A 16,509-nucleotide genomic window follows, 5' to 3' on the forward strand; every position below is an offset into this window, starting at 1 on the left:
GAAATAAAAATGGCAAATACAGAGCTAGTAGGTGTTGTTGCAGGAGTCTATCGATTTCTGCACATCGTAACCGACAGTATTTTGACAAATTAATTAGAGAAAGAAGGACACTGAGAAAAAATAGAGGCTGTGCTTTAACAATGGCCTTGTTTGGAGCAGTGGCTGCTACCTCGGTGCAGAGGTATGTGTTCTCCGGCACTGATAATTGGCTTGTGTCAGTGACCTAAAAGACGGATTTAATGCAACACGACCATTCAAACAGCAGTCGCTTTCTAAAACATCAGATATGTATCGGATTCAGTGCCACATACAAAAGTGGTTGGATCACTTTGAATGACAGCGATTTATTACTCCCTCACGGTTGCTGTTCACAATGTTCATAGAGCTGCAGCTCTCCCGCTGCCAGCTCAACATAACAACAACAACGACCACCACAGGACCCCGTACAATATTTAAGTCGGCGGGGCGTGATTGCGGATGCCGTACAGGTGCGCCCGCCTCCTCTGCACGGCACCGCAGGCCACGCCCCGCCACATTAGGTTATTTTTCTGTTTTCTGTAACACGTCTGCTCTCGTGTCGTTATCAACAGTGTATCAATGCATTCCTATTGGCGGAGACAGAAACACACACCCAAAAAGAGCTCAGAGCAAGAATAAAAGAGGAGGAGACAGGATCAGAGTGGGACAGTGGAGCTGGTTGTTGGTGTGTGAAGAAACTGTAAGTTTGCTTTGTTTCCTCCTTTAACAGTTTGTTTGTTTCTGTGATGTTTGGACCTGATGTTGTCCATCACACCGACTCTCTCTCCCTCTGTTCCATATGTAACAGAGGGAGAGAGAGTCTCTCACTGAGCAGCTCTGAGAGCTCTCTAAAGTTTTCTTCATCCTGATCACCATCTTCACTCTGTTGGAGCGTCCATGAGTGTCACTGAGTGTTCTCAGTAAAGTTTGTTTGAAGGAAAAACACCATCAGTCTGTGAAGTCGTGTGGAAATGTAGAGAGTCTGTGAGCTGCATTCACAAACAGGTTGGATCACTCTGAATGACAGCGATTAGAGGAGGTTCTTCCATCAGTACCAAGCTCTGCTGATTTTCATTAATAAAACTTCAACCTGATCAGTGAAAAACAGAGTGAAATCAGACAAGACTGAGTCCACTTTTAACTTTGTTTCGTCACATTTAACAGGAACTCATCTGAAGATCAGCCTCCTCCCTGTAAGGGGAAAATTCTTATCAAGTCTCCACCTGTCCTGCTTCAGGTGAAGCCCCGCCTCCTTCCAGGAATCACCTGTGTGTCCGTGTTTAGTGTGCAGCTGTGGAGCTTGTTGTTGGTGTGTGAAGAAGCTGTAAGTTTGCTTTGTTTCCTCCTTTAACAGTTTGTCTTTAGGAACTTTATGAGCAGATCAGGAAGTGAGACGTTTGTATTTACATAAAATAAAACAAATGAGATGATTTGATGATTGGCTGAATCCACTCTGGTTATCAGTCAGTAACTCTGCACTCAAACATTTGTCTTTGATAAACAGTTTAAAATGATCTGAATGAAACTTTGGCTCCAACATCACTGGTGGAACAATGATCGTCCCTTTAACTGGAAACAGATGAAACCAGTTTGTTCTTCAGAAGCCGACATTCAGGTTTTACTGAGTGACGTCAAAACAACATGAAGCTGCTCCAGCTCAGTTCAGGGTCACTGCAAACAGAGATAATCAGAAGTAAATACAGACTCTCACACACACCATCAATATTTAAGGATGTTTTCACTGCGGTTTAAATCCTACATATACTTGATGTTAATGCAGGAGTAAAGCCTCTCAGAATCAAACACATTTAAACCTCTGTGACTCAGGACTTTGTGAAGCGCACAATCGAACACTTTTTCATCTGTTTCAAGTGAAACGCAATGAAGTGTTCAAAGGAAAAACATGTTACTATGTGAATCCTGCTTGATGATCAGAGCAGAGGCTTCACTCTGTGCTCTGTTCATTACTCTGTCAGTCTGAGTTATTCATGAAGGAGCTGATGATAAGCTGGTTAATGTTGGCACCAGTGTTGGTCAAGTTACTTAAAAAAAGTAATCAGTAATTAATTACTGATTACTTCCCCAAAAAAGTAATCCCGTTACTTTACTGATTACTTATTTTCAAAAGTAATTAATTACTTAGTTACTTAGTTACTTAGTTACTTTTTAAAAACATGATTTACAACCTGAATGGGTGATAAAGCGATAGATCTTTCAGCCCAATTCTACTTTTTCTACATAATCATCATACAAAATGTAATCAAATGGAAAAGTTTCTTTTTAAAACTTGTTTTATTAGTTTTAATCTTTTAACTTTATGCATGAAGCAAACTTTTAATTATATGCAGCATTATCTGACTGGAAGAAATTAGTTTAACATTTAAACCTTTTTTCTGCACTTTCCAGCACATTATATATATATATATATATATATATATATATATATATATATATATATATATTTTTTTTTTAATTATTTTTTTGTGTTTACACTCACTCTTTCAGATGCAAGTAAAACACAGCAGAAAATAAATAAAGTCAAAGACTAGCGGCCCTTTTGCTCTATTTTCACCTGTAAAGCAGGAGTAGAGTAGGCGGAGGTTTATCCTGGTGCAGGTGTGCCGCAGCGGTCAGTGGAAGGATACCGCAGTTTCTCTATGAGTTTCCCATTACGTCGTAGCTACTCGGTGCTTGCTTGGAAGTTTAGGGGGGGGGGGGGGTTTGCTGTAAAAAGAAGTTTTCTTCCCACACACAACGGACACTAATGTTTTTGTCACTTTTTATGGGATCAAACTCAAAGTAAGGTCAGTACTTCCACGCTTTAAACGCTGCACGCTCATACTCTCTCTGCACTCGATATATGATCCATTGTTGATCTGCCTACAGCTGTTGTCACGAACATCACACTCGCTTACGTCACTGTCATGAGACATTCTCGCAAGAAAATCACGGTTTTAGTAACGCAGTAACGCAGCGTTCCTACGGGAAAGTAACGGTAATCTAATTACCGTTTTTGCAATAGTAATCCCTTACTTTACTCGTTACAAGTAACGCGTTACTGCCCATCTCTGGTTGGCACACACACACACTGTGACACTGTCAGACATGAGGAAGTGTGCAGGTAAACTTTGCTCAGAAATGATAATGAGGAGTTACACAGACTGATGGAGCTCATAGAGTGAGACGTTTATTTTACATGAAGTAAACCTGATGTATGATCTGATCTGTAGATCAAACTGATGTGTTAGTGTTCATACAGCTGTGTTTAATAACCTGTTGTTTAGGGCTGGGCGATAAGGCCTCAAATCCATATCATTTGAAGCATGTGCAGTAACGATATATATCACGATATATTCTTTTCTTCTGTATAACGTATTTTCCACACTATAAGGCTTAAAATCCTTTAATTTTCTCAAAAATCGAGAGTGTGCCTTATGTATGAATTCTGGTTGTGCTTACTGACCTCGAACCGATTTTGGCAGAAATCTGTTAAAAATGTTTTAGTACAACTTTGGTAAGCTGTTTTGCCGTTGGGCTCGTCCGCTGTAGCAGGACAAAGATTTGAAGAGAGGACAAGCTTCAGGTTCACAGACACAAAAAGCAACTCTGTAGCTGCAGAGCTGACCTACCAACAAGAGGCAAAGAAGTCATTTAACATTTGTTTTTATGAACCTCCTGAGACCCACTGCCCTCACATGGACACATGGTGGCTGGGAGGACTTCAGTGAGCCTCCAAACATGGCTGCTGCTTAATTTTCCACACATCTGTACACATCTGTATGTTTCAGCTTTGTCCTTCAGTCACAACATGGTTCATCTTGATCTTAACTTCCTGCTTCTATCATGGTTAAAGCTGATGAATCCTCTGGACATCAAACACTGATGGTGTTATTGGAGCTGAGTGCAGTTTGATGGCTTTATTATCCACACTGTGACACATGGCAGCTGTCAGAGCAGAACACAGGAAGTCAGCAGGTGTGTTTCAATTCAGCCTCTGCTTCCTCTGAAGGTTCATGACATCACAGCGAGGCCACGAAGGCCGTCCAGACTCCCACAAACGTGTCCTCCTTCTCCCTGGATTTGAAGGACAGGTGGGCCCACCCTATCCCAGGATGCATTGCAGCGTGGTGGTGGAACATATATCTGGGTCCAGAGATGGAGCAGCGCTCTCTCTCGGAGTCTTTGAGGCTGTTTCTGTTTGAGTCTGGCTTCAGTCTAATTTAGCAGCTGTGACATCAGAGATTGTAGGGGAGGAACAGCCACGCCCACAGGTGAGTTTCCCACCCAGAAACAGAGCGTGGACATCACCTCTGTCTGCGCTGTGTTGGTCACAAGCTTTGTTCTGGGCTTTTAACTGGAGGGTGGAGCTTGTGAGCGATGGAAGCTGAGAGCTGTGTTTGCACATGCTCAGTGTGACAGGATGTTGGCTGCTGTGTTTGCACATGCTCAGTGTGACAGGATGTTGGCCGCTGTGTTTGCACATGCTCAGTGTGACAGGATGGTGGCTGCTGTGTTTGCACATGCTCAGTGTGACAGGATGTTGGCCGCTGTGTTTGCACATGCTCAGTGTGACAGGTTGTTGGCTGCTGTGTTTGCACATGCTCAGTGTGACAGGATGTTGGCCGCTGTGTTTGCACATGCTCAGTGTGACAGGATGTTGGCTGCTGTGTTTGCACATGCTCAGTGTGACAGGATGGTGGCTGCTGTGTTTGCACATGCTCAGTGTGACAGGATGGTGGCTGCTGTGTTTGCACATGCTCAGTGTGACAGGATGGTGGCTGCTGTGTTTGCACATGCTCAGTGTGACAGGATGGTGGCTGCTGTGTTTGCACATGCTCAGTGTGACAGGATGTTGGCTGCTGTGTTTGCACATGCTCAGTGTGACAGGATGTTGGCTGCTGTGTTTGCACATGCTCAGTGTGACAGGATGGTGGCTGCTGTGTTTGCACATGCTCAGTGTGACAGGATGGTGGCTGCTGTGTTTGCACATGCTCAGTGTGACAGGATGGTGGCTGCTGTGTTTGCACATGCTCAGTGTGCAAACAGTTCATTTTTTCATGCCCTTTGTCTGGATGCTAATCCAGCTGTGTCTGTTTGTAATGACAGTAAATAAATGTCAGACTTACAGCTCCTGTTTTACTGCATTAAAGTGATCAGATGAGTTCAGCACTTTGACGGATGGAAGTGAAAGCAGGAAATGACAAATGTAGCACAGCAGCAGCGTTTAACACGTCTGAGCTGGAAACAGAAACTCTGGGATGAACATCATTCATAGAACAACTTCCAGCTTCTTTTGCTCGGCTAAAGTTTGGATGGATTTGCATTTAAAGATGCAACAAGACTAAAATGGTTAGGGTCAGGAGGTCAAAGGTCAGAGCTCCTGTGGGTCTGAGGGCGGCCTCACGTTGGAGAAGGATGAAGGAGTCTGACCTGAGCCAGTGTTTGACATGAACACATCAGCACTGCTGTCAGTGAGCCTAACGACAGCCGTTAGCATCATTTCAGTGTTTCAGTCATAAAAACACTTCCTGTCACTGTGGTGGTTACAGTGACATCATGCAGTTTGTGCTTTGACCTCCAGAGGGCGACAAATCAGCACAGACAGAGAGCTCCATTCAAACGTTGCTGCCATCAGTAATAATTCTTCAAATATAATCATCAGTGTTTGAGCAGTTATGATATCAGGGACAATCTAGACATGTGTGACAATACTGAACATGTCACATGACACACCTTAAACATCATGTGATCCACTCTCAGTCTGCACTTTCATTCATGACTTCAACAGGTTGAAATGAGCTTTGAACAAACATCAGTTCAGTGTTGAAATATTTAAACGCTGCAGGAAGAACAACAAAGTGATGACGGATGTTTGTGTTTCAAAGAGGAGAAACAGCAGAAATAAATCACAGCCTGCCAGAGGTTTGGAGTTTCCGAGGTGCACATGAACTCAGCACACAGTGTCCAATGCTCCAGATTGTCCTCAAACGTCTCTTTGGGTGTTTCCTTCCTGCTCAAAGTTTACTTTCACTTCCTGAACTTCGTGGAGTGGAGCTTGTTGTTGGTGTGTGAAGAAACTGTAAGTTTGCTTTGTTTCCTCCTTTAACAGTTTGTCTTTAGGAACTTTACTGTTTGTTCAGCTCATGTTTGATTTCTTCACACAACAAACTGTGTGTGTTTGTATTTCCGGTCTCTCCATTAAAGTCAGTGTGTAATGTTTTCCTGGCTAACATCAGCTGTGTGCAGCTTAGTTCAGCACAAATCTGCCGCTCCATAGTTCACGGTAACGGACTCACAGCTGGACCAACGAGGCCGAGTGTGTCCGCCACTCTGAGCTACGTTCGTGTTTGTGTACTTGTAGTTTGTACTTTGTGAGTTCACTCAGAGCCCACAGAGGACGCAGCGTACGTGATGACGTCACAGCCCTTTACCTCCTTTACCGTCACTGTGATTAATATTTACACACGAGACACCTGCAGAGCTCTGACGCTAAGCTAGTCAGACAGCATGCTAACACTAAGCTAACACTAAGCTAACACTAAGAGTTCTTACAGACACGAGTTAAAAAGCTGCTTTTAGTTTGTGATCAGAGTCCAGGACTGAGAGCAGCAGCAGAGCTGATGGATGATGAATTACTGGATGGAAGAAGCTTCTCATTAGCAGTAAATCAGTGTGTGTGCAGTTCTCTGCAAACTCAGCAGGAATAATTCGTGTGAAGCTTTAACTCTGCTGATCCTCTTTGAATCATGGATCAGCTGAAATGTTTAAAATGTTGTTCACACGTGTTGAACTGACTGAAGCTTCCAGTCACAGTGAATCAGTGTGTGTCAGTGAACGCATCGTGTGTGCTTCAGGCTCCATCTAGTGGACTGATAGTAGAGCAGCTGATGGCAGCTTCCTCTGCCTCACACTGCTGTCTGACTGCATTCAGCTGACACTGAGATGAAGCAGGAAAGAAGCAGCTGATATTTGGACAGCACACATGATGAAAGGAGGATTTCAGCTGATGTGCACATGAATGATTTGTGTTTCCTCTGCAGGTGAAGGTAGAAAGTGTGTGTGAGCTGATGTGAATTGAGCAGCATGGATCAGTGTGAGGACAGAGAGGAGGGAGTCCCTCCCTCTAAAAGCACTCTGTGTGGGGAACATGAGAGCCAGACCAAAGCTCAGAGGTGAGATGACCATCTCTAACTGTCCATGACTCTTCTCCATGTCACAGCTCAGCACTCACATCACTGCTCCATCATTATTCACAGGAAGAAACAAGGAACTAAACGTAAACATGAACCTGAAGCCAGCTGTGTGTCCTTAAAGAGTGACTGGTCTAAAGAGGACTTCATTAATTTTAAAGTCCAGCCTGTGTCTGCTGCAGAGAGGTGAGCTGTTAGTAACATGAACTCTTTGATTAAACTGCTTGATGTTGTTGGATATAAACTGCAGTACAAACACGTCATTCCCTCAGTCCCATTTAAACTGTCTTTTAAAACAAGCCTTTGGTTTTTAAACAACTGAAAACCCACTTCAGCAAACAGGAAGTGATCAGAGCGTCCGTCCACTTCCTGTCAGGCCCTGCAAACATTTCATATTGAAGAAAAGTATTTGACATCTCACATTTTTACTCCACCACATTCAACCATTTTGACATTTTAGGCCACAGCATCAAACTCTTGTCACATGACTCCTGTTATGTTATAGAGTCATGTGACCACCAGGGAGTGATTTGTATGGATGTGTGTGAAACACATTCAAATCAATCTGATTCATCAATGGAAACATGTTTGGTGTAAAATGCACCAACGCTGAAAACGCTGAAGATAAAAACACAACAGATGAAATATGAACAAATCGAGGCTTTGAATACACATGTGTGTGTTTGAGACAAAGAGATAAATGGATTGTGTGTCTGTCCTATTGCTGCATGAGGATTTTATTGTAGATTTTGTGCGTGTACACTTTTGACCACGAAGGTGTTGAAAGGTCGTAAAACAGTTGGAGGCACAAGAGTAAACACTAGTGCTGTCAGTAGATTAAAAAATGACTAATTAATGACACAATTTTCTGTCATTAATTAGTCATAACTCCTCAGCTGATCCTGAATCTGAGCCCATCTGTAAAACAATCATTTTCTTCACAAGTCTGTGGAGGTGGCATTGATCATGCAGCAGTCTAACACAGTCTGTCACTCTTCTTCAAGTCTTTGACACGAGGAACCAAAACTATGTTATTAACAATATTAACAGGTCTGCAGTTTGTCCACTTGGCAGTTGTGTCATCAGTGCTTTGCATTATTGTGATATTTTAAGCTGGAAGTGTTTCGGTGAAAAGAAAATTCCTTCTGTCACAATGTGCAGAATCCTTCATGTTGGTCGGCTGGTCCGTCTTGTTATTTTTTTTAATACTCAAACTTTCCATCGAGAGGACAGTGTGTGTTTATCATCTTCCATATTGAGCTGATTGGTTCAGCTGCCCGTCACTAACAGATGTGCTGCACATCTGCACGTGTGCAAAGGTAACTCTACTTGGACAAACTGCTCGAAGTGCGTTGATAGAAACATTTCAGGGATTTTGAGTCGTTCTGCACTCCAGATGTGTCGTGTTAAAGATTTTTTTCATGTTAATCATGATAACAGATGAACCCCCTAACCCTAACACTACATAATTTTGACAGCACTGGTAAATCCTTTTTAATGTTCTTCTGTCAGATCATTGATTAGACTCGACTCCAAATACGAGACTCAGAAAACTCAAAACTCAAATCAAACCAATGAGAAAAGGACTTCTTGTGTGTAGAATGAAAACATATGGAAGTCGTCAGGTTTCAAACACTCGATGAATCTACTGCACAGTTACATTCAGGGACCTTTGGCCTCCTGAGAGCATTAGTTGATGGTTCATCACAGTTTTACCTTCCAGTGAGTGAATTTATCAGTTTGATGAAGTCTCAAAGTTTCCTCTGAGCTTCTGCAACATCATCACTTCCATCACTGATGAAAGAAAGTTCAAAGAAAACAGAAAATATATCTTCAGAATCTGAGAGTCTAAAACTTGACAAACTTGATTCAGATGAAGTTATTTGAGCAGAAACTCCTGGATCTTTATCCTGTGTGGATCTAATCCTTCATGGTTCCTCCACAGAGTGGACAGGCAGAGCTCAGAGGTTCCCAGTGGTCAGTCTGCCCAGCAGCATCAAACACAGCTGGACTTTATATTTATGGTCTGTACATGTACAACAACTACTGTTACATCTATTCTGTTCACAGTCATCTCCATGCTGCTCTTTGTAGACCAGTGGATTGTCAGTGTGTCCAACATGGATCTGATGTTTGGCTCCATGATTTCAGTCTGATTGGCTCATTCAGAAAGTATTCTGTTCCAGCTGCTGGAGGACAACATCATCACTTTTGTGAAGAAGGAGCTGAAGAAGATCCAGAAGGTTCTGAGTCTAGATTACCCAGAATGCGTAGAGAGTCAGAGGAGCAGCAGCAGAGAGGCATTTGTGAATATTACAGTGGACTTCCTGAGGAGAATGAAGCAGGAGGAGCTGGCTGACCGTCTGCAGAGCAGTAAGAGGATTTATGAATTTATGAATAAATGAACATTTTCCAGAGATGGAAGATGGAGCAACATGTTTTAAAGATTAGTTCTTTTTGGAATTGAGTGTTTATTTTTCTTCTCATTCAGAACTTCAAGCTGCAGTTTGTCCCCGTAACCTTAAATCTGCTCTGAAGAAGAAGTTCGAGTGTGTGTTTGAGGGGATCGCTAAAGCAGGAAGCCCAACCCTCCTGAATCAGATCTACACAGAGCTCTACATCACAGAGGGAGGGACTGCAGAGGTCAATGATGAACATGAGGTCAGACAGATTGAAACAGCATCCAGGAAACCAAACAGACCAGAAACAACAATCAGACAAGAAGACATCTTTAAACTCCCACCTGGAAGAGATGAACTAATCAGAACAGTGCTGACAAAGGGAGTGGCTGGCATTGGGAAAACAGTCTTAACACAGAAATACAGCCTGGACTGGGCTGAAGGCAAAGCCAACCAGGACATCCAGTTCATATTTCCATTCACTTTCAGAGAGCTGAATGTGCTGAAAGAGGAAAAGTTCAGCTTGGTGGGACTTGTTCATCACTTCTTTACAGAAACCAAAGAAGCAGGAATCTGCAGCTTTGAAGACTTCCAGGTTGTGTTCATCTTTGATGGTCTGGATGAGTGTCGACTTCCTCTGGACTTCCACAAAACTACAATCCTAACTGACCCTAGAAAGTCCACCTCAGTGCATGTGCTGCTGATAAACCTCATCAGGGGGAAACTGCTTCCCTCTGCTCGCCTCTGGATAACCACACGACCTGCAGCAGCCAATCAGATCCCTCCTGTCTGTGTTGGCATGGTGACAGAGGTCAGAGGGTTCACTGACCCACAGAAGGAGGAGTACTTCAGGAAGAGATTCAGAGATGAGGAGCAGGCCAGCAGGATCATCTCCCACATCAAGACATCACGAAGCCTCCACATTATGTGCCACATCCCAGTCTTCTGCTGGATCACTGCTACAGTTCTGGAGGATGTGATGAAAACCAGAGAGGGAGGACAGCTGCCCAAGACCCTGACTAAGATGTACATCCACTTCCTGGTGGTTCAGGCCAAAGTGAAGAAGGTCAAGTATGATGGAGGAGCTGAGACAGATCCACACTGGAGTCCAGAGAGCAGGAAGATGATGGAGTCTCTGGGAAAACTGGCTTTTGATCAGCTGCAGAAAGGAAACCTGATCTTCTATGAATCAGACCTGACAGAGTGTGGCATCGATATCAGCACAGCCTTAGTGTACTCAGGAGTGTTCACACAGATCTTTAAAGAGGAGAGAGGACTGTACCAGGACAAGGTGTTCTGCTTCATCCATCTGAGTGTTCAGGAGTTTCTGGCTGCTCTTCATGTCCATCTGACCTTCATCAACTCTGGACTCAATCTGCTGGAACAACAACAAACAACCCCCAAGAAGTCTGAAACAAGAGAATCTGCAGAGAAACACTTCTACCACAGTGCTGTGAACAAGACCTTACAGAGTCCAAATGGACACCTGGACTTGTTCCTCCGCTTCCTCCTGGGTCTTTCACTGCAGACCAATCAGACTCTCCTACGAGGTCTGCTGACACAGACAGGAAGTAGCTCACAGACCAATCAGGAAACAGTCCAGTATATCAAGGAGAAACTTAGTGAGAATCTGTCTGCAGAGAAAAGCATCAATCTGTTCCACTGTCTGAATGAACTTAATGATCGTTCTCTAGTGAGGAAGATCCAACAGTCCCTGAGATCAGGAAGTCTCTCCACAGATGAACTGTCTCCTGCTCAGTGGTCAGCTCTGGTCTTCATCTTACTGTCATCAGAAAAAGATCTGGATGTGTTTGACCTGAAGAAATACTCTGCTTCAGAGGAGGCTCTTCTGAGGCTGCTGCCAGTGGTCAAAGCCTCCAACAAAGCTCTGTAAGTACATTTGTACTCATGTCTTTACTTTTAACATCCAACTGTGTCAGTAATTTATTTCACCAGGCTTTCTGTCTTTGTATGAATTTGTATCCTAAAGTTTTGGGATTTCTCCAATACAACTGTAAACTCTTTGATGCCTCCAAAACTCGGTGTACTCGAGGCGCTGGATTCACCATAAACTGTGATCATCACTGCTGCTGTTATGTTATCAGTCTTTGTTTAAACACTTAGGCTGCATGTGAGCTTAGGCTGCAGATGTTTGTCCCTCCCTGTACCTGCAGATTTGGGTGCAGCACCTCAGTTCATCTTCAGTCTGAAACCAGCTGTTTTAGCTATATCCCCTCAAGCACACCTTCCCTGGTTATATCTGCTGTGGTTGCTATAAAATGTAATCTTGATTTAAAAAAAAAAAAGAAAAACCTCAAGTCAGACTTGATGCCATTTATTGGCAGCATGGTGCCTGTTTGTCTTTGATGATAAACTGCAGCAGAGTCTAAAGCAAACCTTCTGACTTTATGCATGTATATATTCTTCCTGTTCACCTTGGACACACAACAGCTCTCTGTTTGTTGTGATTGGATCTAGAACACAATTCAGATCAGCCAACATATCCTAATCTAGATGATATTTAAGGTGGTATCTGGGACGAAAAGTTAAAAATCAGCTTGGATGGCCTGTACTGTATGATGGCCTTCGTTGCACCACATTGATAGCCATGCAGTGTGGTTGACTCCTTGGGCAAGAAGACCAAGGAGTGAGCCACCCTTGGTCAAAGCTTGGTCATTCAAGCTCACTGTTTTCCCCTTGTTGGTTGATGATAAGTATTTTGTTTTACCTGACTTATAGTCATCATTGTCTTCAAATTAACTCACACACTGCTGACTGCTGTACCTTACCTGGCTGAGCAGGTGACCCATGTACTGAAGGTTAGAGTCGTGACTCCAGGGCCTGGTTTGAGTCTGCCCAAGACCATTTCCTGTGTGTTATTCTCCTCACTTCTCCCTCCCTTCCTGTCTTCTCTGTCCTATACAGAGAAGACAAAAGGCCTCAAGTTCTGAAAACTCTTCCCCTTCATCATCTTCCAAATCATCTCTCTCATCTAAAATCACCAATATTCTCAGAGTAGAGAATCTTTTCATAATCTTGAATGATAAGGATCCAAGTGGGTAAAGTTATTTATTTGTTGTGTTCCTATTTGCAGCTGGGATAGATTGTGAAAAATTCTTGGCTGCCAAAATTACATCCAGTTTAGAAGAAAAACATTGAGTCAAGTGTTTGGTTCATCATCCTTCACAACTCATCAACAAAGGTAAATGGTAAATGGCCTGCATTTGTATAGCGCTTTTCTAGTCCTTAAGGACCCCAAAGCGCTTTACACTACATGTCACAAACTGCAGCAGAACATTACAAAGCATGTCATACCGGATGGCTGCAACAACCAGAGTTTTTGTCATGCTGGATTTCTTGACAGCATGAGTGTAATATTTACTGAACAGAGTCATCTTCTGTAATCTTTTCAGATTCAGATTCAGAACACTGTATTTATTTTCAAGGGGCAATTAGGATACTGACCTTGCCAACCGTACATACAATACACAAACATCACATTGGGGAGACAGGTCAGGCTAGGTAGCTGGCCGATCAGCCGCTAGAGCAGCGACCTGGAACCGAACAGCGGAAAATGCACAACATCAGGAAAGATGAGGAGAAAAAAGAACTCCCCCCAGACTGAGCTCCAACAGGGAGATCAGTTTGAGAACAGAAAACAAATGACCTTAGCGCAGAACACATGAAAACTCTTAATGCGCCATAGAAACACATGACAAGCAACAGGGATGGGTAAAAGGTGAGAGACAGCCAGTGTAGACAGCGCATCCGGGCCTGCAGCATTTGCGCTGGTCCCCTCCACCCACCGTCTGCACCGGGAGGGGATAAGCATGCTTAGGATGGGAAGGAACAGTCTAAACACCGTCTGTTATCAGGGTGAGATTTGTTATGTTCAACTCCAGCCTTGAGACCGCAGCTGGTATGTTAGCCGCATGAAATGATGGTGGTTTTCTTTGGTGCGAACAACTGCATGTCAATTTCACAGCTGATCTAACAATCCCTCACTCATCTCTCAATCTCCCGTTAGAGAGCCACGAGCTTCTCTGAGAGGTTATCAGTTTTGTGCTCAAAGAGCAAAGTCTGAAAACTCACGACCACCATGAGCTTCTTCAAGATCTTATCCGTGCTGCGTTCAATGAACCCATTTTAAGAATTCACGACCTGTCCCATTGTTTCAGTCACAGCGGACAGCCTTGTGGGGTTTTGAACAGCTGATTCCGCTTTCTTTAATTTTCAATAAGCCAGGGCCAAGCCAGCTCAGATCAGCAAAAAACCCTTTGCTGCTGTGAATGTCCATGCTGCTATATTTCAGTATCAGGCTCTAAATGTACAAATGGATCTGAGAAGATTTCCAATCATGTTTCTACTAGATTTACAGTTTGTTTTCATGTCTTCTGACTCAAAAGTTGGATCAGGTGGAGCTTACAAGGAGTAAGTGCTGATATAGAAGAAGAGTTGTGTTTTAATGAAGCTATTTAGTTAACCAATAATTGTATTGCATGCTAGCATTAAAAAATGTTTCATTTGACTGATTTAATTAGTTTGTTTGTTTTCTTCCAGACTTAGTGGCTGTAACCTCTCAGAGAGAAGCTGTGATGCTCTGTCCTCAGTTCTCAACTCCCAGTCCTCTAATCTGAAAGAGCTGGACCTGAGTAACAATGACCTGCAGGATTCAGGCGTGAAGCTTCTGTCTGCTGCACTGCAGAGTCCACATTGTACACTGGAAACTTTCAGGTCAGGATCCAAGCTGATCATTAAATGATATTATTGTATAAACAACCAAGCTTTATAGAATTGGCAGGTGAACTTTTCTTTATCTTTGGATTGCTTATGAGTTTCTTTATTACTGTCTGAAGATTTTTTACAGTCACATATTTTATTTTAATGGTAAAACAGAATTATTGTTCAGTTTAATGAGCAGGTAGCCGTAAAATTCATAATACTGAGGTATATTTGTATTAAAGATGACTAAACTTGAACAGTAGCTGTGTGAGACACTTTGTGACTTACTCATGTATGCTGATGTTGTGAGTAATTTAAAGCTGAAGTAAACTTGTAATGAGTTTAATAGAGTTTCTGAAGTAAGTGTACTTCGAGATATTTATGTGTTTACTAAAGTCCAGGAGCAGGAGGCTGTGTGTAGCATAGAGGAACCCAGACCTCAGCTTTGTCTCCTGGTTTTCTGTTGCTGCTGTTACAGTTTCCCCTCATCGTTCTCTTCAACAGTCTCCTCACTGTAACAAATCAAACTGTTACTGTATGGATTCACGTCTGAATGTTGCCATGTGCTATTAAAACTTAAAGCGATGTCTCATACACCCATGTGGTTCAGTCACACAGTAACTGATGGTAATTAATGTTTGTGTTGAGCACATCGTACAGGTCAGCTGCTCCACACAGATCTCAGGTTTACATGCTGGAACAGTTTGTGATCATGAAGGATAAACCTCACTTCCTCTGTTTCATACAGATGTGACATGAACAATAACACATTCATGAAATCCTTTTAGGAACACAAACACTATTGTAGCTGGAGAATATATTTGAATGTAGGATAATGTAGGGGATCATAAACAACAGTAATAACTAACCACCACCTCACCATTTGGGTTGGTAGCTGCATGTTGATTGATGAAGTCATTTTCTTCTTCCTCCATTTCTACCTTATTAACATCAGATTAAAAGCTGCACAGAGACAGGCACTGGACATGTTTAGCCTAGCTTAGTACAAGGACTGGACATGGAGGAAACGGCTCTCATCACTGGATCACAACATGAAAACAAATCTGAAGTAAAGTTTTGTGAAGTGAACTGTGTTGGTGCCCAATGTTCCCTCTAAGCTGCGCACGTGCGGAATTGCACGCTGCTGGCACGGTCTCTGCGCACAGAAAATCTGTGTTGCGCACAAAGAAAAAATCAAATCTCAATTGAAATTAAAATTAAAACTATAACAATTCTGTTTTGCAGTGTTAGTCAGTCAGTGACTGGCTGCTCCCGTATGGAATTAGAACAATGCCAACTTATCCCATAGTCCAGCCAATGATGCGATTCACATTCGTATATACGCAGCTAATCAACGTCGCTGACAGGCTATGACAGCGTCCTTATGTGCCGACACCGGTGTTTTAGCAAGCAAAGCGGCTGATGTGGAGTGAAGCCACGTTAATGACAACTTGTACAACCATTGGCGATGTGAGCAGGACAGACGGAACAATTGACGGACAAAGTGTGGACTTTATACCAGTTTTTAAATTGTGGTGATCGGCCACGTAAAACCAGAGTTATGATAAAAATATCTGCAATATTTGGTTTTCTTCCTGAATAGTATTGTTGTTTATAACAACAATAGTATTCAGTATTTATTGCAACAAACTTTGTTGTTTGCAAAACTCAGTAACTTTTTTGAAGAAGTAACTATATAATTAATTGCCCAACATTGGTCATTATTTACTGTATTTTGCAGACAGAGAGTTACAGACTCTCTCCCAGACCATAGACTCATAATACAAGTCAGAGCTTCATTTTAAAAAAAGAAGAAAGAAAGTTGAGTTTTCAAAATTGGAGTTCAAGTTATTTTTACTTCCAATAGTTTTAACATACTACAGGTCATGAACAAGATTTCTTTTTTAATTTTCATTGTACGTTGGCTAAAGCAGTTAATTAAAAGTAGTCTAACATAAATGCTGTAATTTGATCATTTTAATAAACATGTAACTTGGATGGATTCAATGCTGGCGTGACCACAGTGCACACATCTGCTGTTGCTCACAGTGGTCCAAGGGACACTCAGGGAGTGTGGTAGGACTCGACTTATGCGGTCAAAGAAGTGCAGGAGACTGATGCTGTCCAGTGTAGCAAGTGATTTATTCACCATTTTGTGACCGAAACAATATTTACAAAGA

General features: G+C 42.6%; 1 protein-coding gene across 2 annotated transcripts in view; it reads left to right on the top strand.

Annotated features, from left to right (window-relative positions):
- The window catches only part of LOC146490510 (NACHT, LRR and PYD domains-containing protein 3-like), a 117,939-nt gene that overhangs the window by 69,493 nt on the left and 31,937 nt on the right, over positions 1 to 16,509 (top strand). Inside the window, exons 1-7 of one of the 2 annotated variants that reach the window (XM_085153087.1) lie at positions 738 to 1,342; positions 7,059 to 7,190; positions 7,275 to 7,394; positions 9,154 to 9,232; positions 9,395 to 9,581; positions 9,700 to 11,497; positions 14,168 to 14,341. In XM_085153087.1, the coding sequence (XP_085009213.1) occupies positions 7,102 to 7,190; positions 7,275 to 7,394; positions 9,154 to 9,232; positions 9,395 to 9,581; positions 9,700 to 11,497; positions 14,168 to 14,341 (2,447 nt within the window). In that variant the 5' untranslated portion in view covers positions 738 to 1,342; positions 7,059 to 7,101. Of the gene's footprint in view, positions 1 to 737; positions 1,343 to 7,058; positions 7,191 to 7,274; positions 7,395 to 9,153; positions 9,233 to 9,394; positions 9,582 to 9,699; positions 11,498 to 14,167; positions 14,342 to 16,509 lie in introns of those variants that run through there. The other variant, XM_085153086.1, reaches the window with a different exon arrangement.

This window comes from Neolamprologus multifasciatus, unplaced genomic scaffold, assembly GCF_963576455.1.
Source record: "Neolamprologus multifasciatus unplaced genomic scaffold, fNeoMul1.2 chr03_unloc_1, whole genome shotgun sequence".
NCBI classification, from domain to species: domain Eukaryota; kingdom Metazoa; phylum Chordata; class Actinopteri; order Cichliformes; family Cichlidae; genus Neolamprologus; species Neolamprologus multifasciatus.